Source organism: Danio rerio, chromosome 4 (assembly GCF_049306965.1).
Source record: "Danio rerio strain Tuebingen ecotype United States chromosome 4, GRCz12tu, whole genome shotgun sequence".
NCBI lineage: Eukaryota > Metazoa > Chordata > Actinopteri > Cypriniformes > Danionidae > Danio > Danio rerio.
Window position 1 is genome coordinate 45,500,001 of NC_133179.1, and position 27,967 is coordinate 45,527,967.

Sequence of the window (27,967 nt, forward strand, 5' to 3'; positions counted from 1 at the left end):
TGCAAGTGTCCTCCTCTTCTCATCAATGCTGCTTTATAGATCATTCTCCATTCTGCTTTCATGACTTCTTCTACTGCCAGTGTGTTTCTCCATACCGTTGTCAGTTCTGTCTTTAAAAATGTGCTCGTTATTTATTTCCACAATATCTCTGTCAAATATTTCACCTTCGGCTGAACTAACATCAGCACTTTCATTAAAACACAGCGATGGACTATTATCTCCAACTACAGCTTCAATTCTGATATCAGGGAAAACTCCTCGTCATCTGGGATAAAAAGATCCCGACTAGAACTCTCCAGCAGTGTTTTTCATTCAACTTCACACTCAGTTTATCTCAGAGTTCCTGTGCAAACCTTACTGATCCTATTCCCATACATTTAGCAAGATTCACTCAGTCCAGTGCCTGCTTCGTCAACAATGTCTCTCAATCGTGGCATTGTTTTGGATACTGATATGTCCATCTATCCTGGAGTTTCATCTCCTGACAAAAACCACCGGCTCTACAAGACTCTTGGGCCCAAAACAATAGTCTCTGGATGACCTGCAGTCTATACGCTGCTCCTCTACTCACAAGATCAACCAAGCCTTGACCTCCTTCATCTCTTGGTGAGAAGAGAACACTTTGAGGGATCCAATGTAGGTTGTCCCAGAACAAATTGACCATCTCTCTTTGAAGATTCGGTAGTAAACCAATAGGGGGGTCTCCACACGCCAGCTTGTGCCATATAGAGGATCCAGCAAGCTGTTAACTATAAGTGTGCGGCCTCTATACAATAACTGGGGAAGTAACCATTTCCATTGTTGTAGAAGTCCTTGTATTTTCTCAAGCGTGCCATTCCAGTTCTTCTGAACACAGTCATCTTCACTCGAGGTATTTCAAGCCACCTTTCTTCCAGGTCAAACCTCCAGGTAACTTGGGAGGGACACCGCTCCAGCTGCCCACAAGCAGGGCTTCACTCTTTCCCCAGTTGACTTTAGCAGAGGAGATCTTCTGAAAATCACTTACAATAAAATCCAGTTTCTGAATATCTTCCGCATTCGATATGAAACAACAACATCATCAGCACAAGCAGAAAGATGCAGAGAAACGTCACAATGAGGAACACACACACCCTTTATCTCAGAGCTTAGTTTATTCAGCACAGGTTGGATAGGCAGTGTGTACAACATCCCCGACACAGCACATCCCTGTCTAACTCCTCTCTGTACTGTAAAAGCAGCACTCAGACCACCGTCGACTTTTAATATACTTTGAATGTCTCTGTACAAAACCTTGATCATATTTACAGAAGCTGCGCTCAAACCAAACATTTCTAAAAGCTTTATTAAATATTCATGTTGTATACGGCCAAACGCTTTCTCTTGCTCTAAAGAGATCAGTCCACAATTAATACCCAATTACTTCTAAAACATCTCTAACCAAATAAATATTGTCAAAAACTGATCTATTCGCTATACAATAATGTTAATCTTGGTGTATTACTTGACCTATTACCTTACTCAATCGTGTAGCTGATGCCTTTGACAGTATTTTATAATGGGTGCAGTAAAGTGATGCTGGTCTCCAGTTGCTTCTTCTTCGCAAGTCTCCTTTATTGGTAACACAGTAATTACAGCTCTTCTGCAGCTTAATGAGAGTAAACCTTTATTCAAACTGTCATCAAGAACCAAAAGATCATCATCACCTATCACTGACCACAAAGATTTACTGAAATCTACTGGGATTCATCAATAGCTGGAGTCTTTCCACTTCCCATACTCATTACCGCTGTGTATCATTCATTCTGTGACAATGAGAGCTCAAGCATGGCATTAGAGTCCTCATCAGTGTTTGGGAGATCTTTAACTTCTATATGATCTGTATAATTCTGAATAAAAGTGAACAGCATGTTTTCGTATGTCACTGGATTATAAAGTTCCTCTCCTGCATTATTGTTTAGTGAATGAATAATTCCACTTTGGCCATTTTTCTGTTCTAGACTAAAAAAGCTTAGAAGGAGCATCCATTTGTGTAATGTTTATTAAACCTGAATGAATGAATGCTCCTTGTGCTTTTACTCCTCAAAGGTCAGCCAGCAAATCTGTGTTTGATTTCCGGGTTTCAGATTGATCACTGCTTGTAGCTGCTGTTGTGTTAAACAGGTCTGTTAGTTCATCCTCTAGTTTCTTCATGGAATCAGGAACACCTTTAGTGACAGTAAAAGTGTATTCTTGGCATAATTGTTTAATGTGAATCTTGCCACAACCCCACCATTGCTGCAGTGAAGAATAAAGATGTTTTTCTTCTTTAAAATTCCTCCAAAAAAAGAAAATATTTCAATAAATGTCTCATCTTTTAAAAGGGAAGTATGAAAATGCCAATAGGCACTCCTAATCTCCACAGAATTAACAATTATAGTACAAATAACAGAAGAGTGATCTGAAAACCCAACAGGAATTATTTTACAATCTTTGACACAATCTTCTTGAAAATGAAACATGTAAAATCTATCAAGCCTTGCCATTGAAATAAAATGATTCTTACTATGTGCCCAAGTGTGCTGTTTATTTTCATGATGATCATTCCTCCACACATCGCATAAATCAAACATTCTTACTAATTGTGGAAGCACTTTTAGTGAAGCAGGATGTGTTTCTGAGTGATTTGGATCTCTCTTCTCATTTTCTGTGCTGTTAAAATGAAAAACTCTTCTGATTTGATATCTTTAAGGAAAGAACTAAAAGCATTGGAGAAATCTATTCTTTCATCTGCTTTTGTAGGAGCGGAAATATTGAAAGAAGTCAGGAGTAGAGGGACGCTTAATGGGAATATGGGTTCCCTCTATGCAACGCATGACTCCTGGGACATTTCCATATTTATTGAATAGTACCTTGTAGTTAGCCTGGGTTCCAGCATCAGGGTGGTTCATGTAATGTGCTTTTAATTCTCAAATGGTTTACTTTATCCATCTCGAACACTTAATTCATTAAAACCTTGCTCTGGTCACTTCTGTCTGCAAGAACTTGCCTGGCTGGTGGAAAGCGCTGATCATCATTGACATGGTTCAGGTAATCCATGTGTCCTCCAAATGAAATTAATCTGAAGTTACACCTGCCTCCTGATAGGTTTAATTTAAGGCTCAGTTTAGTCCTGAAGTTGCTCTAGTGTTCCTGCAGGAAATCAGCCTATTCAGTTCTGGACTAGACTAAGTCTTAGACTTTTTAAAACCGAGACAGAGAAAGCACATTTCTGTTAGTCTGATCTAAATGGCCATTTCAGTCTAGGACTACGCTTAATCGTGGTCTGGGAAACTGCCTCTTAATAAAGTAAAGGAAAGCCATTTTAAAATATTACAGATATATATTAGCCATGTAATGATTTATGTGTTAGATTTGTAAAAGGAGTCAGACACTATTATTAAATGACTGTTTCAGTTGTGATTACACTAAACTATTCTGGTTTCTCGTTATCTCATTATTATATTTCAGTGTTCTGTAAACTGATCATCATAACTGATTAAGATTATCTTGTTTATGGATTGTGAACTAAAACTCTTACACTATTTGGAAAACATCACATTCACTGAACACAATGTGCTAACTGATCCTGAATCTGTCAACTCTTTTCCACCGATCTAAAAGTTTTAATCACTCCCTGATTTCAATACAGAGTTACTGTAAAGATCTATTAAGATGATTAAGTTATCTGTATTTAATTTAACATTGCCTTTTGTAATGATTTGTGTATAACTATGTTTTCCCTAATGTTATTTCCCTTTAAGCATACAATAATAAGAACAAATAAATTAATAAGAGGTGCTAAGTTTGATTTTACTGATAATGATAATTAATTTCTAACAACCAAGACACGTCAACCTTGTCTTAGTTTCTGAGGAAAAATATATTTTTATTGACATTTATCCTGAATTTTTTAGTATTAATAGTATTAAACATCTGTACTGTAATAGCGAGTGTAGACAAACAGATATATTGATTAAAATAAGAGTTTGAAAACCCCTTCAGAAATAGAGAGATAACACATGTACATTCAAATTATGTGTTGCAAACAATAAATAAAAGACAAACTACAACATTTGAACTGAATGTAATGCTGTTTAATGGTTTTCTTGATTTTTCCTCTGGTTAAACATTATTCATTTGTGTGTGCTGTTTCTCTTCCCTGTGATCTTCAGTTATTTTGTTCAGTTAGTTCAGTTTTGCCTTTGGTACTGACTAATCTATTGTATAAACACACTAAATAATAATAATAGAACAGAGAGATCTGTATGAGGTGTACTCGTTTATATATAAATCTCTAATCTTAATTTATAGGTTCAACATTGCTGTAAATATTCTCCAGAGACCTCTCAGATTTCATCTTAAATACCTATAAATCTTCCTTTAACACACTCGTGCTCAGAGAATCTGCACAGATATCTTCAGCTCCAGTGGTTTGTGTGTTGTCTTCAGGACGTGCCCACAGTCAGAAGAATCTCATGAATATTCATGTCAGTGTCACTCTGTGGAGCCAGTAATATTTCAGGATGTACCTGTAGATCACACAGGTGTGTTTTAGTGAAGTGAAAGAGTGAAAGAGCTCAGATCGTGTTCCTGCTGCACAAGAGCGTCTGTTCTTCTACATGTGAGTTTAACACTTCAACATTACTCTGATTTGTGGAGATGATGAAGGGGTTTTATATGTGTGAGTGTGATTTAAATGTCTGATCCTGAAGATCAAATCCTCAAACACAGATTAAACACTGAGTCAAACACGCTCATTTAAACACTGTGTCTAAAAGCTTTATTTTTAATCCCTTTACAGTGTTTGTTCTCTTCTATATCAGACTGACTCAATAGTGTCCAATAATTCAGCATTAAATATAACTCTAAACATTCAGAGTCACCAAATCAAAAGTAAAGTTAAAGCAGACCTTCAGTTGAACAGGAAGAAAAGCTGCTGAAAACAACAAGCTGACGATCCTTAAACAACACTGCAGTTAACCCTTTACTGTCAGAGTAACTCATTAACCAAATAGCCTCTTTAGTAGAGAGAAATTTTATTACTCACTAAATCAACAATTGGCTGAACCTGAACTTTTGATAAACTCTGTATAACAGGCATTTACCTTAAATCAAATGTAAAACAGCTGAGATGTCAGATAAGGGTTAAACTAACTGCATTCATGTTAAGGACTATATATATATATATATATATATATATATATATATATATATATATATATATATATATATATATATATATGTATGTGTGTATGATTGTTTCCTGAAAGCTCTGCTAATGTCTGCATTGGTGTTTTAGCTGCAGTATGGCAGAGGAGCGGGTAAAGGACTCTCTCTCAGAGACACACAGGTATTGACTCTGTTTTTACACCATTATTTCAACATGACAACAGACAAATCTTCAGTCAACTATTAGTTTGTGCTGAATTAAACTGAACAAACTCATATTGTCTGATAAACTCTTGTAAAGGAGACTGAAGTTTGTCCTGCAGTTTATTCCTCTGGTGTGTTTGTGTGTTCAGTGTGAGATCAGGATCTCGTGTGTCCAGCTCTGTGTCTCTGAAGAGTGACCGGTCTAAAGGTGGTAATCCTCCAGACCTCAGTGAGAAAACACCATCATCAGTCAAAAGGTATTCAGTGTTTTACATTATTGATCACACATGGACTGTATTGAACATGTTATTGTGAACCAACAATCCAGAAAATAGCGTCATTAGTAAATGAATCAGTTGTTTGGATTAATCAAATGACTCAATGACTTTTGGTGAATTAGGACATTTACAGACACCCAGTGATGGTTTTAATTTCTTATTCAGAGTATCTTTTAGACAGGCAAGGGGACAAAACAAGCAATCAATCATAATCAAGGGTAATCCACAAAGAGTAATCCAATATCCAGACAGCTAACAATAAACACAGAAGATTAAAACACAAACCAGCGAAACATGCTCTGAATGTACATGAACAGGTAACACACCGCTAATCACCAAGAGTACTCCAGTAAACAGAGCTGATGGCTGATTTTGGAGCGCTGCTTCATGAAGCTTCAAAACCTTTACATTTATTTTGTTGTAAATCAGTGGATCAGAGCATTTGACAGATCTATTGACAGCTCAGTTTAGCCAGTTCTAGAAAATGTTTGGTCGTCCCACACATCTTCTATTGAAGGATTATGAGGCCACTGTGCTCTGAGGAACCTTCAGTGCAGCAGAAATGTTTCTGTAACCTTGGCCAGATCTGTGCCTTGCCACAATTCAGTCTCTGAGCTGTTCAGGCAGTTCCTCTGACCTCATGATTCTCATTGGCTCTGAGATGCATTGTGAGCTGTAAACTCTTATACAGACAGGTGTGTGACTTTATTCAAGTCCAATCAGTGTAATCAAACACAGCTGTACTCAACTGAAGGTGAAAAACCATCTCAAGGTGGATTAGAAGAAATGGACAGCAGCTGAGTTCACAGCAAAGGCTCTGAACCATGTGATATTTCAGCTTTTCTTTATTAATAAATCTGCATAAAACGTCTACAGTTCAGTGTTGTTCTGTCAGTATGTACTGACAGTATGTACTGCTGTGTGGACATTAATGAGGAAACAATGAACGATTAATGATTTTAGCAAATGGCCGCAATAGAACAAAGAGTGGGTCTGAATACTTTCTATACGCAGTGTAAGTCTAATCTGTTTAACAGACCTGGGGCCTCATGTATCAACCCTGCGTACGCACAAAAACTTTGCGTACGCCAGGTTTCACGCTCAGAATCGCTCACGTTTGGATTTACTAACAATGAACTGAACGTGGGAATGTGCGCAGGTTCACGGCAGCTTTCTGGCAGGCGTACGCACATTTTTTGTGCGTGTCTGTTTTATTTCCATTGGCGACTCCTAGAGGCAGTTGTGTTAAATTCCTCTCTACAAAGTGTCTGATCCTTGCAATGGCAGCTGTATGAGACGGGTTCATATAGTAGGTATGTAAGATTTCCATACCATACAGTTGACCAGCTAAACATTAAAGCACAATTTGCAGCGGTCGCCTGTTTTCCCAATGTAATCTGAGCGATCTACCGCACGCACATTGCTATAAAGACACTATCTGAAGATGAATTTGCATGCGTGAATCAGAAACATTTCCATTCAATAAATGTGCAAATAAAATATGATGCACAAACTTATTGATGATTCCTACTTGTCTTTCTCTTGATAAATAGTGGCTAAAATCTGATATGTAGCGGGGAAAAAAAGAAAGAATTTATTAGACGCTGGATTCGAGCCGAGTTTATGCTCGAACATGTCAGTACATGATCACATGCTTCTTATGAGGTGCGCCACTGAGACTGCTAAGGGTACTGCAACATTTTTCAGTTATAAACCACACTATTTCTTTTTTAAATGCACTCATTGCGATGTTCAGACCCAACTGTGTTAACCGTATCAGCTAAACTCTCCCACTCTATTTTTTTCTTTTGTTGTTAATTCCGGAGAACAAACTTGCAAATAACACCGCTTTTCTCCGGTCTACCTCCGAAAGCAGCACCTCCAATTCACATTCTGTTCAAAGTTTCTCTTTTTGCTTGCTTTTGCCATTGCTTTTTCGTTGGGTTTTGCCATTAGCATAGTCATTAGCATATTCATACGGGGAAGGAGGCAGGGAGGGGTTTTGTGCTCGTGCATGTTGCGCTCAGTTTCACGTTTATTCAGATGTACAAAAGAATATGCGTGAGATTCGGCGTACGCAGTGTTTCATACATCTGACTTTTTTTCTGCGTACGCACATTTACAGCTTTGTGCGTACGCAATGTTTTAGTAAGATTTCCACGCAAGTCTTCGTACATGAGGCCCCTGATCAGCCAGACCTTGAGCTAAGAGTTACTTTGTGATGTTTGTAAACAAATTTCGGGAGGAGCATGCGCAGAAGTTTCAGTATCGAATGCGTCATTGACAATTATCCCATCATCAAATCAGTTTCTGAGCAACGCCTATATATACCAAAGCTGTCTTACCTGCAGCATCTCACGACTTCAGCATTGGCACATCCAATCGCGGTAGCCTCGTCCAAACAGCAAATTTCCATGAGGATGACACGGCTCCTCTTGCAAACTCCAAGCCGACGTCCAGCGCATCAACACTCGGCAGAGCATATCAACAGAGTACGCGGTCTTAACTTAGGCCCGCCACGCCGCCGCTCTTTCAGACACCGGCAACAAACCTGAGCCGCTCCCCAGTTGGAAACCACCGGCCCAGATCAAGCGAGTGCCAGGCCACCGCTCTTCAGGCGAAGCGCCACCATCGGCCAATTCGCCATGACAGCGTGAGCATGTCTCCGCTACGGGCTCATCCACCCCCCACGCACGGAACATTTCCACTTAGTAGCGCCCGCAATCACTGCTCTCGGCGCCCCAAATTTAGAAAAAAACAAGCCAGTCCGCTCGTGAGTGTGACGTCACGCGAAGCAGCTTCCGGGTCCAAGCGCTCTATTCAACTGCATGGGGAGACCCATGAAATGGTAATTATAACGTTTACAAAGCGATTTATTACTTTCGAAAATCATGATCACAATATATATGTCTATGCCTCATACAAGATGCAAGTAATTAATTTTATAAATTGTTAAAAATGTTTGGTATTTGTTATGCAGCAAGCCCAAAAATGGTTGTGTACAACATGAATCTGTATAAAACTAACTTATCGTGTAATATGTTTAAAATTGATCATAAACAAATAATTTCTTAACTTACTGCATGGGGAGACTCATGAAATGTTAATTATAATGTTTACAAAGCAATTTATTACTTTCGAAATCATTATCACAACGGGGTATATGCCAAAGCATGCTAATAGGACTCTTAATTTCCCAGTAACCTGGGCTAAGCACTTCGGGCGAATTGAATGCCAATGCAAAGCCAGTGCGTTTAAGGTCTATTTTCTTTAAAAATGAGCGATCTCCACTAGCTGAGTGATATCGCCATATCTTTATAATATGAGCATTTATTTGACCCCAGCCGATTCTGACGACCGCGTGCGAGTAAACAGCTTCTGTCTAATTTTACGCTTTAGCAACCAAATAAATGCTAAAGTTAATTTAACTGAATGTATTTTAATGACATTACAACATCGATGCTGTATAAGGAACTGTACAAAACGGAAAAAGTTCACAATAACAGGTCACTGGAAGTGTATCAGCATGGGAAAAGCAGTAGCTCAGCATATACCCTATACATACGTCCACACCTTATATCTGACGGGCAGAAAGTGATTAATTTTTATAAATTGCTTATTGTTTTTTGGTAATTGTTATGCAGCAAGCAATGCTTGTGTACACTGATTTTGTATAAAATTAACTTTATTGTATAAAATTAACTTTATTGTGTGATGAGAATTTAAAGTGATCATAAACGAAGAAATTTCTCAACTCAAATGAGTGGCGGCTTGGACCCGGAAACAGTATTACTTGCGTCACCAATAGGTCACCACTTAACAAGCGGAGTCTTCCTTCATGCCGCTTGCAGATTAACCAGGTTTGTTCAGGCCCTGATGCAAGTTCCAGCGTGAGGCTGCCTCCGCTGATGTCACCAACGCCGGCAGCCCCTTCTCTCTTCTCTTTTCCTTCCACATGTGATCCTAGGGCCATCAGTAGCGCGAGCACGCCTCCGCAATTGGCTCTAGCCCCCAACTTTCTTCAGGCCCCGACGCAAGTTCCAGCGTGAGGCCGCCTCCGCTGATGTCACTAGCGCTGGTAGCTCTCCTCTCTTCTCTTTCCTTCCACCCGTGATCCTAGGGTCATCAGTAGCGCGAGCATGCCTCCGCAAACGGCCCTAGACCCCAACTTTCTGTCAGGCCCCGACGTAAGTGCCAGCGCGAGGCCGCCTCCGCTGACGTCACTTACGCTGGCAGCCCCTCTTCTCTTTTCCTTCCACCTGTGATTCTAGGGTCATCAGTAGCGTGAGCACGCCTCCGCAAATGGCTCTAATACCCAACTTTCTGTCGGGCCCCGACGTAAGTGCCAGCGTGAGGCTGCCTCCGCTGACGTCACTTACGCCGGCAGTCCCTCTTCTCTTTCCCTCTCACCTGTGATTCTAGGGTCATCAGTAGCGTGAGCACGCCTCCGCGAATGGCTCTAGTCCCTAAATTTCTGTCAGACCCCGACGTAAGTGCCAGCGTGAGGCCGCCTCCACTGACGTCACTTACGCCGGCAGCCCCTCTTCTCTTTTCCTCCCACCTGTGATTCTAGGGTCATCAGTAGCGTGAGCACGCCTCCGCAAACAGCTCTAATTCCCAACTTTCTGTCGGGCCCCGACGTAAGTGCCAGCGTGAGGCTCCCTCCGCTGACGTCACTTACGCCGGTAGTCCCTCTTCTCTTTCCCTCCCACCTGTGATTCTAGGGTCATCAGTAGCGTGAGCACGCCTCCGCAAATGGCTCTAGTCCCTAATTTTCTGTCAGACCCCGACGTAAGTGCCAGCGTGAGGCTGCCTCCGCTGACGTCACTTACGCCGGCAGCCCCTCTTCTCTTTTCCTTCCACCTGTGATTCTAGGTTCATCAGTAGCGTGAGCACGCCTCCACAAACGGCTCTAGTCCCTGATTTTCTGTCAGGCCCCGACGTAAGTGCCAGCATGAGGCTGCCTCCGCTGACGTCACTAACGCCGGCAGCCCCTCTTCTCTTTTCCTCCCACCTGTGATCCTGGGCCACGTATAGACTATATTCCTTAGATTCATCGTCTAGGTACTTAACATGTATAAACTTAAGTACGTTATTAACGTTTACATAGACAACACGTGTCTATAAAATAAATTGCTTAATTAAATAAATTTGATAAGTAATTCTGGAGTAATAATAACACCAAGCTGATAAGCAACTTCAGCTCAGAAATCATCCAGAATCCCATTACTAGCTTACCCCATCTATTTTCACTGCGATTTCAAGTCGCAATTGCACTCAGTATAAACCATGGAACTCCATTCAAAACTTCAGGTACTGCTCAATGCTCCTTGCACTACCTTAAGTTCCTTTAATCCTATCAATTAAGTTTTCCACAGAAATTAAACCTAAAAGTCAGTGGAAATGCGCTATCGTTGCCCCCTTTTTTACCATTTCAACCTCTAAACCTTTCCTAACCCTGGTCATTAACCCCTTCAAGGAGTTCTATTGTAAGGTTGCTGCTGCACAGCGACCGCTCTCATTGGGGATGCACACCCTATTACGTACTACTGCAAGCACAGTGGCTGCTTCCACTCTAGACACACGCCTTATTATGCTCCACTGCAAGCGCAGTGACTGCTCCTATGGTAGACGTACAAATCATTATTATGCACCACTGCTAACGCAGTAACCGCTCTCACTGGAGACGCACACCTTATTTATCATGTGCCACCGCAAGTGCAGTGACAGCTCCCACTAGAGACGTACACCTCATCAAGCATCACTGCTAGCCCACCTTATTATTATGCACCACTACAAGTGTAGTAAACGCTCCTACTGGAGACGTACACTTTATTATGCACCACCGCTAATGCAGTGACCGCTCCTATGGGAGACGTACACCTTATAATTATGCATCACCGCAAGCGCAGTGACCGCTCCTATGGGAGACGTGCAAGTGCAGTGACTGCTCCTACGGGAGACGCACACCTTATAATTATGCACCACTGCAAGCGCAGTGACTGCTCCTATGGGAGATGTACACCTTATTACACACTGCCGCTAGGGCAGCGACCACTCATACCCCATACAGGAGACACACACCTTATTATCATGCACCACTGTTAGTACAGTGACCGTTCCTACGGGAGACGTACACCTCATAATTATGCACCACTGCAACTGCAGTGACCGCTCTTACGGGAGACGCACATCTTATAATTATGCACCACTGCAAGCGCAGTGACTGCTCCTACGGGAGACGTACACCTTATTACAAACTGCCTCTAGGGCAGTGACCACTTATACCTCATTCAGGAGACACACACCTTACTATTATGCACCACTGTTAGTACAGTAACCGCTCCTACGGGAGACGTACACCTTATAATTATGCACCACTGCAAGCGCAGTGACCGCTCCTACGGGAGACGTACACCTCATAACTATGCACCACTGCAAGTGCAGTGACTGCTCCTACGGGAGACGTACACCTTATAATTATGCACCACTGCAAGCGCAGTGACTGCTCCTACGGGAGATGTACACCTTATTACACACTGCCTCTAGGGCAGCAACCACTAATACCCCATACAGGAGACACACACCTTATTATCATGCACCACTGTTAGTACAGTGACCGCTCCTACGGGAGACGTACACCTCATAATTATGCACCACTGCAAATGCAGTGACTGCTCCTACGGGAGACGCACATCTTATAATTATGCACCACTGCAAGCGCAGTGACTGCTCCTACGGGAGACATACACCTTATTACACACTGCCTCTAGGGCAGTAACCACTCATACCTCATACAGGAGACACACACCTTACTATTATGCACCACTGAAAGCGCAGTGACCGCTCCTACGGGAGACGTACACCTCATAACTATACACCACTGCAAGTGCAGTGTCTGCTCCTACGGGAGACGTACACCTTATAATTATGCACCACTGCAAGCGCAGTGACCGCTCCTACGGGAGACGTACACCTCATAACTATGCACCACTGCAAGTGCAGTGACTGCTCCTACGGGAGACGTACACCTTATAATTATGCACCACTGCAAGTGCAGTGACCGCTCCTACGGGAGACGTACACCTTATAATTATGCACCACTGCAAGCGCAGTGACTGGTCCTACGGGAGACGTACACCTTATGCACCACTGCAAGCGCAGTGACCACTCCTATGAGAGACTCATACCTCATCATACACCACTGTCAGCACAGTGACAGCTATTACGGGGATGCATACTTTAACACACAACATTGCTAATGCAGTGACCACTCCCACGGAAGACGCCCGTCTCCTGTGGGAGCAGACACTCTTGCTAGAGACATTCATCATGCACCACTATCAACACAGCAACTGCTTCCTCCCGAAACACATACCTTATAACTCAACAGCACCCCTCCTAATTTTTAAGATCAGCAAATTTTGGGGGGCTTGCACATTGTCTGGCTGCTGTCCTGTAACAAATAGCGTTTTTTGGGGAGCGCTCTGGGGCCGGGCTAGATACTTTGCTCGAATCTCAACTCCTCTTTGTTTTCTTATAAGGGGAATAACTCGAGTTGGGGTGTCTCCTCGAGCTCAGAGCCCTCCCCCGGACAGCACGCCAAATACGCTTTATACTTAAACGAATGCAAGTGTGAACTCGTGAAGTGATGTTTGTAAACAAATTTCGGGAGGAGCATGCGCAGAAGTTTCAGTATCGAATACGTCATTGACAATTATCCCATCATCAAATCAGTTTCTGAGCAACGCCTATATATACCAAAGCTGTCTTACCTGCAGCATCTCACGACTTCAGCATCCCTCCACCACCCCGTCACCTCACCTCTTGCATTGCATTCCCGGGGGGAGCGATCTGGGGCCGGGCTAGATACTTCGCTCGAATCCCAACTCCTCTTTGTTTTCTTATAAGGGGAATAACTCGAGTTGGGGTGTCTCCTCGAGCTCAGAGCCCTCCCCCCGGACAGCACGCCAAATACGCTTTATACTTAAACGAATGCAAGTGTGAACTCGTGAAGTGCTAGTTTTGTGCCAGGTGAAATGTTTTGTTTTTGTTTTTTTTCAATAATTGTTTATCTGTCAGTCTTAATAGAATGTGTACTAAGGAGACTGAAGTTTCCTCTGAAGTTTATTCCCCTGGTGTGTTTGTGTGTTCAGTGTGAGATCAGGATCATGTTTGTCCAGCTCTGAGTCTCTCAAGAGTGACCAGTCAATGAATTATCCACTAGACCTCGGAGAGAAAACACCATCATCTGCCCAAAGGTATTTAGTGTTTTACATAATTGCTCACACATGGATTGTACTGTACAATTTTGGGAACCAACAGTTCAATAAAGAGAGTCATACCTGAATGAATCAGTTGTGTGAATGAATCAAATGGCTCAATGACTTTGGTGACTGATTTACAGATACCTAGTGGCAGATTTAGTTTCTTATTCAGTGTCAGTATTAAAAATAGATTGTTCATGTCATCTTCATCCTCATGTAATTTCTATTATTTGTGTGACATAAAACATGTATCTATTTTGTAAATATATCTAAATATAGATGAAGCATTGGGAAAAAAAAAAATACGTGACACAGCAGTGGTCCAGTGGTCTCCTTACTATAAGCGCCACTACAGAACATTCATTATTTTCAGTGTTTGTAAGATATATCTGTATGTGTTTGCCTCTAAATGTATGATTACAGTAGTTTTACCTGTTAACAGTGTTGAATATGAGTCAGCAGATTCAGGAGACGAGACTCACAGGAGACACAAGAGCTTCACAGACAATCTCCAGTCAATCTTCCAGGTAGGAAAAACTCATTTAGATTCATACTTTAATTGTAAATATAACACACAAAATGTTCACTGGAAAAGATCCTGCTTCTGCAACACATTTCATTTGTAACTGTTATTATTATTTTTTTTACGTAATTAAAGATGTTAAGAATTAAAAAGTATTTGTCAAGTGTGGAATAATTGACTGCAGTTCATTGAATTATTCCAAAATAGTTCACACCTGTGATTCACGTAAATTCACTGTTACACATTTATTATGTATTATTTTCTAATAATTCAACAGACCAGAGTGGATTATTCTGCAATTTTTATTAGATGTCTAAACAATGATAGCCAGACCAAAAAAAAAAAGGGTCAATTTAAGGCAAGGCAAGGCAAGGCAAGGCAAGTTTATTTATATAGCACATTTCATACACAGTGGCAATTCAAAGTGCTTTACATAAACAGGAATAAAAAAGACAAGTTTAGGAAAATAAAATGCAGACAATAAAAATTATTAAAAACAGATAAAAACAAATTAAAATGAGTTAAAATAGGTTATAAAAGAATGAAAAAGAAAACGAAAAACATAATAGTGCGATCTGTCGGACGCAGCACAGTGCTCATTCAGTAAAGGCACAGCTAAACAGATGTGTTTTCAGTCTTGATTTGAATGTGCCTAATGTTGGAGCACATCTGATCATTTCTGGAAGCTGATTCCAGCAGCGGGGGGCATAGTGGCTGAAGGCAGATTCACCCTGCTTAGACTGAACTCCTGGAACTTCTAGTTTATATGATCCTAAAGATCTGAGTGATCTGTTGGGTTTGTATTCAGTGAGCATATCTGTAATGTATTGAGGTCCTTGGCCATTTAGTGATTTATAGACCAGTAATAAGACTTTAAAATCTATTCTGAATGTAACTGGCAGCCAGTGTAGAGACCTGAGGACAGGTGTGATGTGCTCTGATTTCCTGCTTCTGGTCAGAATTCTGGCTGCAGCATTCTGGATGAGCTGCAAGTGTCTGACTGTCTTTTTGGGAAGGCCAGTGAGGAGTCCATTACAGTAATCCACCCTGCTGCTGATAAAAGCATGAACAAGTTTCTCTAAGTCTTCACTGGAAACAAAGCATCTGATTCTTGCTATGTTTTTGAGATGATAGTATGCTGATTTACTGACTGCTTTGACATGACTGTTGAAACTCAGATCTGACTCCAGCGTCACACCAAGATTCTTGACCTTATTTTTTGTCGTTTGACCTTTAGAGCCTAGGTACGCATTCACCTTGAGAACCTCATCTCTGTTCCCAAACGCAATGACTTCAGTTTTCTCTTTGTTTAACTGAAGAAAGTTTTGGCACATCCAATTTTTAATTTCATCAATACATTGGCAGAGGGTGTCAATGGGGCTGTAGTCATTAGGCAGTAAGGCTAGGTAGATCTGAGTGTCATCAGCATAGCTGTGGTAGGAGATTTGATTCTTTCTCATTATTTGGCTTAGAGGGAGCATGTAAAGGTTGAACAGTAGAGGTGCCAGAATCGAGCCTTGTGGGACTCCACATGTCATGGGTGTCCACCTCGACCTATGATCACCTATACTGACATAGTAACCTCTCCCTTCAAGGTAAGATCTGAACCATTTGAGGACTGTCCCAGACAGCCCAACCCAGTTTTCCAGCCTATCCAGAAGTATGCTGTGATCGACAGTGTCAAATGCAGCACTGAGATCGAGCAATACCAACACTGTTATTTTACCTGAATCTGTGTTTAGACGTATATCATTGATTATCTTTATAAGAGCGCTCTCTGTACTGTGATGTGCTCTGAAACCAGATTGAAAATTGTCTAAACACCCCTTGAAGTTTAAGAACTTGTTAACCTGGTTGAAAACAACTTTTTCAATGATTTTGCCAATGAAAGGGAGATTTGAGATTGGCCTGTAATTGCTCAATAGGGTGTTATCCAGGTTGCTCTTCTTCAAGAGGGGTTTAACAACTGCAGTTTTAAGTGAGTTTGGAAAAATCCCTGAGAGAAGTGAATCATTTACCACTTTTAGAAGATCCATTTCTAAACAGGTAAACACCGTTTTGAAGAATGATGTGGGGAGCGTGTCAAGACTGCAGGTTGATGTTTTTATAATTTGCACCATCTCTTCTAAGATTTTACCGTTAATTGCCATGAAATCAGACATAATGTCTGACTTCTCAAGTTGTGGTTGAGTTTGTTTGATATCGACACAACTTGGCTGATTGGATGAGCTGATTGCCTTTCTGATATTATTGATCTTATCAGTAAAGAAATTAGCAAATTCATTACATTTGCTTACAGAGAGTAGCTCACTGGGAATCCGACTGGGGGGGTTTGTGAGCCTCTCTACTGTTGCAAAGAGTGTGCGAGCATTATTTACATTGTTGTTTATAAGGTTTGAAAAGAAAGTCTGTCTAGCAGTTTTTAGTTCCACATTAAAAGCCTGAAGACTGTCTTTATAGATATTATAATGGACTACTAGTTTCGTCTTTCTCCACATACGCTCAGCTTTCCTGCATTGTCTTTTCTTAATTTGGACTGCTCTTGAGTTTCTCCAAGGGACTCTCTCTTTGCCAGTTCTACTTTAACAGGAGCGATGTCATTTATTACATTTTCAATTTTAGAATTAAACAAATCAAGGAGTGAATCAACAGAATCTGCAGATATACTTGGTGCTAGCGATATGGCCTTCATAAACTGCTCACTAGTGTTCTCATTTATGCATCTCTTTCTGACAGAGACAGATCTGTCTTTAATAGCAGGAGTGATCAATATATCAAAGAAAATACAGAAATGATCAGATAGTGCCACATCCTTAACAACAGTCGATGAAATGTGTAAACCCTTAGTTATAAGTAGATCAAGAGTGTGTCCACGATTGTGTGTGCGTCCTTGAACATGCTGAGTCAGATCAAAAGTGTTAAAAACAGTCATCAGTTCTTTTACAGCATTGATTTCTGGATTATCAATGTGAATATTAAAATCCCCAGCAATACTAAAATAATCATATTCAGATGTTACTATTGATAAAAGCTCTGTAAAATCATCAATAAAAGCTGGAGAATATTTTGGAGGTCTGTAGATAATGATTAGTAAGATGCGTGGAGACCCTTTTAGTGCTATACTCAGATATTCAAAAGACAAATAGTCACCAAATGACACTTGTTTACATTCATAGACATCTTTAAACAGGGCAGCGATGCCTCCACCTCTCCTATTAGCTCTGCAAACACTCAAAAAGTCAAAGTTTAAAGGAGCTGCTTCATACAGAACTGCTGCGCTACAACTGTCATCTAGCCAAGTTTCATTTAAAAGCATAAAATCAAGGCAATTTGTGTTGATAAAATCATTGACTAAAAGTGACTTATTATTGAGTGATCTGATGTTTAGAAGTGCTAACTTAACAGTTTTAGTCGTTTTCACTACAGAAGTCTCAGATATACATTTAATAGACACCAGATTTGAATGATTTGCTATATGGTCTGAAAGAGTCTTTGGTTTTCTGTCACGTAAAAAGACACATATCTGCGTAGAGAAAGCTACAGACACACTGGGTTCCTGCTTGTTCTGTAAACATCTGATAAAGACACTGTTACCTAAGCAGGCCCCCGAGACACATCAATGGCAGTTTTTAAGTTCACCAGCTAAAGATGAGGTGTTTTTTGGGACCTGGCGCTGTCGCAAAGACCTGAGGCCTTTCCTAGGTGTAGGGCGAGGTGGGCTTAGAGATGGGCGTGTGGCTTGGTGACTTTTGGTTGCTAACTGGGGGCTAGCAGCAATGGAGTGTGAGAGTTTAGTTCCAGCACACACCAGTTCCTCCATCTTTTTTGAAAAATCCAAGAGAGGCGAGCAAGATGACAATGAGAACGTGTCCGGTGACAGAGGCTGTGGGTCTGGGGTTTCTGGCTGCTGAGATATGTTTACCTGGCTGTTTTCCTGGGGATCATCAATGAGTGCTGAGACTTGATGCTGTTCTGATGCATCACAGTCTGCCTGTGTTGAGCTCAGTGTGCAGGGTGCAGACGGCAGTTTGTCCGTTATCGGCGGTTGTTGTGGCTGCGTGGTGTTATCTCTGTCGTTGTAGGATGCGTCAGCCACAAGTCCACTCAGGAGCTGATTTGAAGTCCTGTGGTCATCCGGACATTTGCTAGGTGTGTGTGTGTCATTCAGTTCAGTGGCATACACAGCTGATGGATGATGGAGGGAGAAGAGGATGTTGTCTTTCAGCACTTTTGCACCAAGCTTGTTTGGATGAAGGCCGTCTGATGTAAACAGCTGTCTTTGGTTCCAGAAGAGATCGAAGTTGTCGATGAAATTCAGTCTTTTCATGTTACATGTTTTCTGCAGCCATGCATTTAGACCAAGGAGCCTTGAAAACATATTTGTCCCTCTTGCAGGGAGTGGTCCACTGATGAACGGCTGAATTTTCAATCTTTCAACTGTTTCCAAAAGCTTACAGAAATCTCTCTTGAGCAGTTCTGACTGCTCCTTCCGAATATCATTCTTCCCCACATGGATGATAATCCGTTTTGCAGTCTCATGTTTCCCCTAATATGTTCTCAAGTTCTTTATTTATATCAGAAACTGTAGCATGAGGAAAGCAGTATGTCATGGTATCTCTGCTCCTAAAATTTTTGATTATTGAGTCTCCAACAATCAATGTTCTTATCTCTGTTGCGATCAGAGCAGAATGCCGCTGTCTAGTCGGCCTTGAGCCTCTGTTCAGAGCAAAGTTAATTGCTGAGTCATGCGATCTCTGTCTAACTGCATTTGGGGAATCTTCACCCATATTACTCAAAACTTCATATCTGTTCTGAAGCTGTATTTGAGTCCGAGCTGTATTTGGGGTAGAGAACGCTAATGCAGCAGCGTATGACCTTCGTGATCTGCCCCCACGAGTACCCTTTGGTCTCGCACCTTGTTTATGCCATAGTTCACGCTGATTTTCAACAGTTTCAATCTGTTTTTCTGTTCACAAAACAGTAGCTGGAGTAGATTTATAGGGCTTACCGGCTGAATGCTGTGAGGCTCCATGATGAACCGGTCCTGTGTAATTCGGCAGTTCTGGTTGGATCGCAAGTAACTTTGTTTCAAGAACTGCAATCTTATGTAAAAGTTTGTGGCAGTTGGTGCAGCAGTGAGATTCCAAATCAATATGATCCAGAGCCATTTTCACAGCCGTGTTTTCCCGTCTCAGGAATGAAAGCAGCTGGTAGCGGGAGGATTGTTTAGACGATAATTCCTCTAAATAAAAGTAAAGTTGTACTCCAGAAAGTTTGTAGATTCGATGTTGATCTTCAAGCTGTTTCGTTTGAGCACTGTGCTGATAGGCTCAAGTTAAAATTAGATTATAAAATAAAAAAGCAGGAGTGCAAGGAGCGGAGCAGTAGGCAAAGACATCCGAACAGTAGCAAAGCAGGAAGCAGTCAAGCTGATACACCTAAAAATCTACTAAACATCTAACTATAGTCCAGAACTAGACTAGTCATCAAAGACACAGATCAGACAGACTTCACACTGCTGCATATCTGATGACTAGTCTAGTTTTGGGCTGTTGGTAAACATCTATTTGGCTTCTTTTAAATATGAATGTAATAATTGTAATATGTTTGCTGGGATGCTGATGTTCCCACAGCTAAAGCCGCCATGTTGTGTTTCAGACATTTGTCAGGTTTTTGTCCTCAAACTTCTCCTGTGTGTGAGACTAGTTTCTTACAAATCCAACGCTTTCTGTTGTGTTTTGATGTGATGTTTGACTGTGAAGTTACTGGAATCATTCAGTGTAGAGATATGAAACTGTCATGTGCTCAAAACCTGCCAAATCTGCTTTAGCTGTGTGTTTATCTGAAAATAACAACACCTTACAAAGTTTATCAGCCAATCAAAATCAAGTGGTCAACTTCAACTCATATTATAATGTTTTTTTTTCTTTATTGAATAGTTTGTGGATGTACAACTGTATGTTAATAAATGTTTCATTTAAACATTGATCTCCTCTTTTCTTCAATCACAGAATCTTGAGAGCAAAATGATCAGATTTCTGAAGAATCAGCTGGAAAACTTTAGGAAAATCTTACAACACAAAAACAGACCAGAGTTTGTAAAAGACTTTAATGAGAACAGAAGCATTATCACAGAAGCAGCTCTTGATCTCACACTCTTCTTCCTGAGAGAGATGAATCAAGATCAAGCTGCTGATACTCTCCTGGGTAAGAGACTCATGGGTATCTGTCAGACTGACACTTACTAATATAGCTGGAAAAGTCAAGACTAAATCTCTCTGTTTCTTTGCTCCTGTGTTTAGATGAGCTGTTCTTCATTAATCAGCTTAAATGTAGCCTGAAGAAGAAGAAATATCAAAGTGTGTTTGAAGGAATTGCTCAGCAAGGAGACTCCACACTTCTGAATAACATCTACACAGATCTCTATATCACTCAGGGTGCGAGTGAACAGGTCAACACTGAACATGAGATCAGACAGATTGAAGCTGCTTCCAGACGTCATCAGTCACTAGAGATACAGGTTGAATGCAAACATTTGTTTGAAGCAGCTGAACAAGACGAGCAGATCAGAACTGTCCTGACAAAAGGAGTTGCTGGCATCGGGAAATCAGTCTCTGTGCAAAAGTTTGTTCTGGATTGGGCTGAAGGGAAAGAAAATCAAGACATCAGCTTCATATTTCCTCTTCCATTCAAAGAGATAAACTTAAAGGAGAAAGAAAGACAAAGTTTAAAAGACCTCATAACTCAGTTTTTCCCAGAGACTGAAGAACTGAACCTTACAAGAAGCACACGATTCAAAGTCCTGTTCATCCTTGATGGATTGGATGAATGTCGTCTTCCTCTGAACTTTGCTGGTAATGAGACGTGTCGTAATGTATCTTCAGCAGTCTCTCTGGATGTTCTCCTGACGAACCTCATCAAGGGAAATCTGCTTCCTTCTGCTCTCATCTGGATCACCAGCAGACCAGCAGCTGCCTGTAAGATTCCTGCTGACTGTATTGACCGGCTGACAGAGATACGAGGATTCAATGATGCCCAAAAGGAGGAGTACTTCAGAAAGAGACTCACAGATCAGAATCAGGCCAGAGAAATCATTGATCACATTAAACAGTCAAAGAGTCTCTTTATTATGTGCCACATCCCAGTCTTCTGCTGGATTTCAGCCACTGTTCTCCAGAACATACTGAAACTGAAACACAGGGCTCATGCTGAAACACTGCAGGAATCTCCCAAGACTCTGACACAGATGTACACACACTTTCTCCGCTTTCAGATCCAGCAGAGCAGAAGAAAGTATGATGGAGAAAACACAGCAGATGTCTCCTGGGATCCGAACCTCATCCTTTCACTGGGGAAACTGGCCTTCCAGCAGCTGGAAAGAAACAATGTGATCTTTTATGAGAGCGATCTGAAATACTGTGGCATTGACGTCTATAAGGCATCGGTGTACTCAGGCATGTGTACCCAGATCTTTAAGGAGGAGACGGGGATCATTCTTGGCACCATGTACTGCTTTCTTCACTTGAGCATTCAGGAGTTCATTGCAGCCCTTTATCAACATCTGATTCTAGATATCGAACAAAAAAAAGCAGAAAAGAACAGAGATGAGTCCATGATTGATTTCCTGAAGACTGCAGTGGACAAGGCTCTGGAAAGTGAGAATGGACATCTGGACCTTTACCTTCGCTTCCTTCTCGGTCTGTCACTTCAGTCCAATCGACAACTCTTACGAGGCCTGTTGACACAGCAGGATGACAGAGACCAGAGCAAAGAGGAAATAATTGCCTACATCAAGCAGAAACTTGAAGGGAATCTGTCTCCAGAGAGATCCATCAATCTGTTCTACTGTCTGAATGAACTGAACGACCAAACTCTGCTGAAAGAGATTCAGTCTCACCTCAGTAGAGGAAGTCTGTCATCTGCTCGCCTTTCACCTGCCCAGTGGTCTGCTCTGGTCTTTGTGTTGTTGACCTCAGAGGAGGAGCTGGAGGAGTTTGAGCTTCAGAAATTCCAGAGATCAGACGAGTGTCTCATCAGACTATCAGCAGTCATCAAAACCTCCAAAAGAGCTCTGTAAGTCAAAGTGCTTCTTTCATCTAAGAAATAGACATTTGCTGATATTAAATAGTAATATAATCTCAAGCAGAAGTTTGAAGCATCACTACATTTCCTCGTGCTGTTTTTCTTGTCTAGTCTTGATTTAAGATTGTTTAGATATTTGGATTGGAAACGAGACAAGATGAAAAGCTTTATTTGCAGGTCAGCTCTACCTGACAACAGATGAAAAATGAATGATCCAGTGAATAAAAATGTGTCTTTAGTCTTGCAATGCAGAGTAACTCTACCACCGCTGCTTTACTGCTGTTATTAACCCTTTTGCTGGTGGATTTAAAATATTTTGGATCCTGGAGTCAGTTTTGCTAGGCGATCATTATTTTAGAAGGCTCACCCTTAATGTTTCCAAGGCGTAGCCACAATAGCGCTGTATGACAGATGTTCCCCTTTTACTTGGTTTTGTTTCTCTGTTTAATTAAACCTATTCACACGCTTGCTCATCCTGTCATCAACTACCTGTTATCCCAATTCACAACTACGTGTAAGTGATCGTGATCTATAATGTGAGATGAGTGTCGCGTTTGATTCATTCATAAAAGCAGAACACGCAGGATTCAGCACGTAAATTCACCAGTTACTCCACAAATGCATGCAAGTGAGTGTCTGATGAACTTGGAGAAGAGTAGATTCAACTTTATAGTTGCTTTCACCATCTGATATGAATAAAATCTGATATGAATAAAACACATCAGCAAATGATATTTGAATGGCTTGTTAGACTTTCTTATGTGTTTCACAAACTCTAAATGTCTTGTTTTACTAGTGCTTGTTTGTATTGTCATGTAAATGTTTATCTTAAACATAAAATAAGCATTAGGCGGTTAAAACGCTGCATAATTGTGATGATATGACGCGTCTTTCTCTGGCTCAGCACTAGTCAACATATAAATATATACATTTATATATTTATAATGTCCCGCTGGCAAGCAACTTACACAACCTTTTTTGAAGTGTTGTGAATGAAGTGCGATGGGTTGAATGTCCGCATGTGCCCAATAGAAACAAGGCAGCCAGCAATCACAGGGAAACACTCCATGGCAACACTGCTGTAACTTTCACTCATTGGAAAATGTTTACCTGCATGCGTCAAGCTTAGCTTATGTCCCGCCCCCAAGAGCCATATACCCCACTGTGATTGGTGGGCTTGTTCAGCTCAACAAACAAAACTGTAAAGAGTCATATATATCAAACCTGCGGGGCGCACTAATATTAAACTTTCAAATTAAGGCGGGGGCCACAAACTATCATCCCATGAGTATCAGACCGTGAGCTTAAGACCCCTGCTGTAGAAGAAGCGCACGGCTCCCACACTGCCCCCTATTGACGAGCACTCACAACTACTGCTGTCACTTAAAAGTACCGGTACTAAAAAAATTCAGAATCATATTGTTTTGAGTGCTAGGGTATCGCTATACTTTTATAATATCAGTATATCATGCTACACTACTGTTAGTACATACAACCATAAGGGTGGAAGCTGGTGTCCTTTTCATAAGCAAGCATTGTTAATCAGTGAGGTCCCAGATGATAACATATATATTGTGCTTGTCCTCTACACAGGCTACAGGGCTGTAATCTCACTGTTCAGTGCTGTGAGAGTTTATCTTCAGTTCTACAATCCTCAAACTGTGTGCTGAGAGAGCTGGACCTGAGTAACAATGACCTGCAGGATTCAGGAGTGAAGCTTCTCTCTGATGGACTGAAGAGTCAACACTGTAAACTGGAGACACTGAGGTAAATACTCTTCCACTCAACAGTAACTCCAAACAGATAGTTACATAGTGGTTTAACAAATATGGGAAGCCCCTTTCCCCACTCAGTGTGTTGGCAAATGGGCAAATTGTTATGGGTGTGATTTAATTCATATCTATACAAATGTGTTTGTGTATAGACAAATGCAGTCAAAAGCATTACTGAGTAAAATACAAACGTGTAAAATACTTTTTCTAATAGACAGAAATATGACTGTATTTAAATAATTTTTGGATGAATTGTCTGTAAATTCTGTACTCATATTTTATATGTTAATATTATATTTTTGTTTATATTTGCATTTGTTTATTGGAAAGGTTTATTTAAGAATTTGTCAGATGTTCTGGCAATCCTGTCTAAATAAATAAATAACAGAGATGAAGACAAAGTTAACCCTGTGGGGTCTGTAGGGTTTTGGGCCCTGGTGAGGTTTTGACCTGCTCTGATGTTTGTACAGTTTGCAGTTTTCCTGAAAACATATAAAACTCTTATGACAATCTTATCTAAACTGAAGAAGTCTCTTTGCCTTGTTAATATTTGGACTCAAAGGTGGATTGACTACAGCTCTAGTGACTATCAGACAGGAGACAAAGACACCAAGAGATTGAGTTTGAGTGTGTTTACTTTATTTACAATATTGTCCACGATATAATCTAAAGATGATCTAAATATAAATAATGGAAATCAGCTCATTTTCAATTACACTTTATACTTCAAGATTTCCTTCTGAGGTCAAATGTGTCTTATTCCTCACAGCAGACTTTACAGCTTCATGTGATGTCTTATGAATTATTTCTCTGTACACTTCTACAGATGATGTCGAGTCCTTGTTGCGTGTGTGAGTGTGTGAGTTTGCTGATGCGAGGGCTTGATCAATAAGGAGAGCTGATCAGGATGTGTGTGTTCATCACTGCTGTTGACATGAGCAGAAACAGCAGTCAGCATCTTCACAACACAAAGAGATGTGTGATTGTCCAACTGTGTGATGTGGACTATTGCTGTGTTTGTAGATTGTCTGGCTGTATGGTGACAGAGGAAGGCTGTGGTTTTCTGTCATCAGCTCTGACTTCAAACCCCTCACACCTGAGAGAGCTGGATCTGAGCTACAATCATCCAGGAGATTCAGGAGTCAAGCTGCTCTCTGAACAACTGGAGGATCCAAACTACACACTGGACAAACTCAAGTATGTGGAGCAGCACTGCCTTTTTTATTGTGAATGCAGATACTTTGATACTTCACTGCTCTTCTAGTGTCCAGATATTAATCAAACCTGTTAAATATGTCAGTGCACTGGGGCAGTTCTCACATTAAGCGTGATATTATATCTCAAATTAACACTGTACACTTTCAGCATTTCAGTTGAGCAGAAAAACTTGTTCTCTACATTTCTGCTGAAGAACTGTACAGTATCAGGTTAGAAGTGTGTGTGTGTGTGTGTGTGTGTGTGTGTGTGTGTGTGTGTGTGTGTGTGTGTGTGTGTGTGTGGCTTTTAAGCAGGTATTTTGTCACATTTTTATGTTTGTTTGCTTGACCAGTGGTTCCCAAAGTGAGTGAAAACTGACCAGTGGTTCCTAGACTCAGTCAAGCTGCACTTTTTCTGAAATCCTGGCTTTCTTAATCTACTTGTGTGCAATACTCCTCTGATCTGAGTCCTATTGTGTGGTGAAAGCCGCTTTGTCCTGGTGCACATTGATTATAATCCTGTGAAAAATAAATCAGCAGCTTCTGTCAGTGGAGCAGATCTATGAGCTGCAGAATTACCAGATCAATACTCACAACTATTCCAGAACATAATGATATCTGTTCAGAATGAGAGGAGCTTCAGTTTAATGATGATATGTTTAAACTCATTGTGGCTCTACATGAGGCTGGACGTAGACTGTGCTGGATAAATGAGTTGCTATTAGAACTTTTGTTTTACAGTCGGCCAAACTGAAGAGGACTTTTAATCATAATGTGTCCCCCTCTCTCTACATGAACTAATAGTGAATGACTTGTTCTTCATAGACAGGATTGTTCTATTCTACAGGCTGTATCTCCTGTATGTCTTCATCAGAGTGTGTGAGCAGAGGAAAGTATTTTCTATCAGGGAACATGAGGATAATATAATAATGAGTGATGTTTGATCACAATCATTCTGACACACATCTGCTGACAAGTGTGTGTTATAAGCTGATGTTTGTGTACTGACTGAATGTGAATCTGTGTGTGTTTACAGTCTGGATCATGGAGGAGAGACGAGGATTACAGCAGGACTGCACAAATGTACGACTACACATACACACACACACTCTCTCTCACACACACACACATATTCTCTCTCTTACACACACACACGCTCCCTCTCTCTCTCTCTCTCTCTCTCACACACACACACACAGACACATGCACATGCTTACACAAACACACACACACACACACACACACTCCCTTTCTCTCTTTTTCTCTCTCTCTCTCTCACTCACACACACACACACACACACACACACACACACACACACACACACACACACACACAGACACAGCTGTGGTTATAAATGTGTGTGTTCTTGTGTTCAGATGTCTGTTTCCTCACTCTGGATCCAAACACAGCAAACACTTTACTCATTCTGTCTGAGGAGAACAGAGAGGTGAAGAGTGTGTGGGAGTATCAGCCGTATCCTGACCATCCAGACAGATTTGATGGTCTTCCTCAGGTGTTGTGCAGAGAGAGTGTGTGTGGACGCTGTTACTGGGAGATTGACTGGAGTGGAGATCATGGTGTGTGTATATCAGTGTCATATAAGAGCATCGGTAGGATGGGAGGAGGTCGTGAGTGTGCGTTTGGATATAATGCTCAGTCCTGGAGTTTGATCTGCTCTTCCTCCAGATTCACATTCATACACAATAACACACGCACTGATCTCCCAGTAAAGCGGATCAGCAGGAGAATAGGAGTGTTTGTGGATCACAGTGCAGGAACTCTGATCTTCGACAACATCTATAGAGACACAATGAGCCTCATCCACTCTGTCCAGACCACATTCACTAAGCCGCTCTGCCCTGGGTTTGGGCTTTATTCTGGATCATCAGTGAAACTGAGCTGAAGACTGATGAGAGATTTACCCAGAATCCTCTGCAGGAGCAGTCAGCAGCAGCAGCAATGTGTGTGCGTGTGTGTGAGAGAGGAAGTGCGTGTGTGTGTGTGTGTGTGTGTGTGTGCGCGTGTGTGTGTGTGAGAGAGGAAGTGCGTGTGCGTGTGTGCACGTGTGTGTGTGTGTGTGTGTGCACGTGTGTTCGTGTGTGTGTGTGTTCGTGTGTGTGTGTGTTTCTCAGTCTTCATCAGTGTCATCATTGATGTTGATGAAGTGTCCTCCAGAATGCTGCTGTGTTCAGATCAGCTCATTCTTGTCTACAGATTGATCTTCTTTATTGTTTCTCTGTTGTTTGAGCACAAATAATAAAAGTCGATGTCAAATCCACTGCTGATATTAGAATGTGATGATGAACATGGAAATGTCTGAATCTCTGTCAAATCTTGAATCAACTGTAGAGAAATCCAGCAGCTCAATGAATAAAGGAGAAATGAAGTGTGAGGTTTGTTTCTGCTCTTCTGATCTTCTTCTTCTTCATGATTTGACTTGAACTGAACAATAAAAACACATTTATTCCAGTATTT

The 27,967-nt window shown here is 41.2% G+C and overlaps 2 protein-coding genes across 2 annotated transcripts in view; one reads left to right on the forward strand and one right to left on the reverse strand.

The window, feature by feature from the left end:
- The window catches only part of znf1046 (zinc finger protein 1046), a 659,651-nt gene that overhangs the window by 535,574 nt on the left and 96,110 nt on the right, over positions 1 to 27,967 (reverse strand). The window lies entirely within an intron of this gene.
- Positions 4,539 to 27,964, forward strand: LOC103910520 (NACHT, LRR and PYD domains-containing protein 3-like). Its single transcript, XM_073947403.1, has 11 exons — positions 4,539 to 4,621; positions 5,300 to 5,350; positions 5,523 to 5,630; positions 13,808 to 13,912; positions 14,361 to 14,445; positions 20,453 to 20,648; positions 20,744 to 22,514; positions 24,117 to 24,290; positions 25,319 to 25,492; positions 26,528 to 26,574; positions 26,869 to 27,964. Exons 2-11 carry the CDS (start codon positions 5,307 to 5,309, stop codon positions 27,393 to 27,395), a joined length of 3,231 nt encoding a protein of 1,076 aa, XP_073803504.1. The 5' UTR covers positions 4,539 to 4,621; positions 5,300 to 5,306; the 3' UTR covers positions 27,396 to 27,964.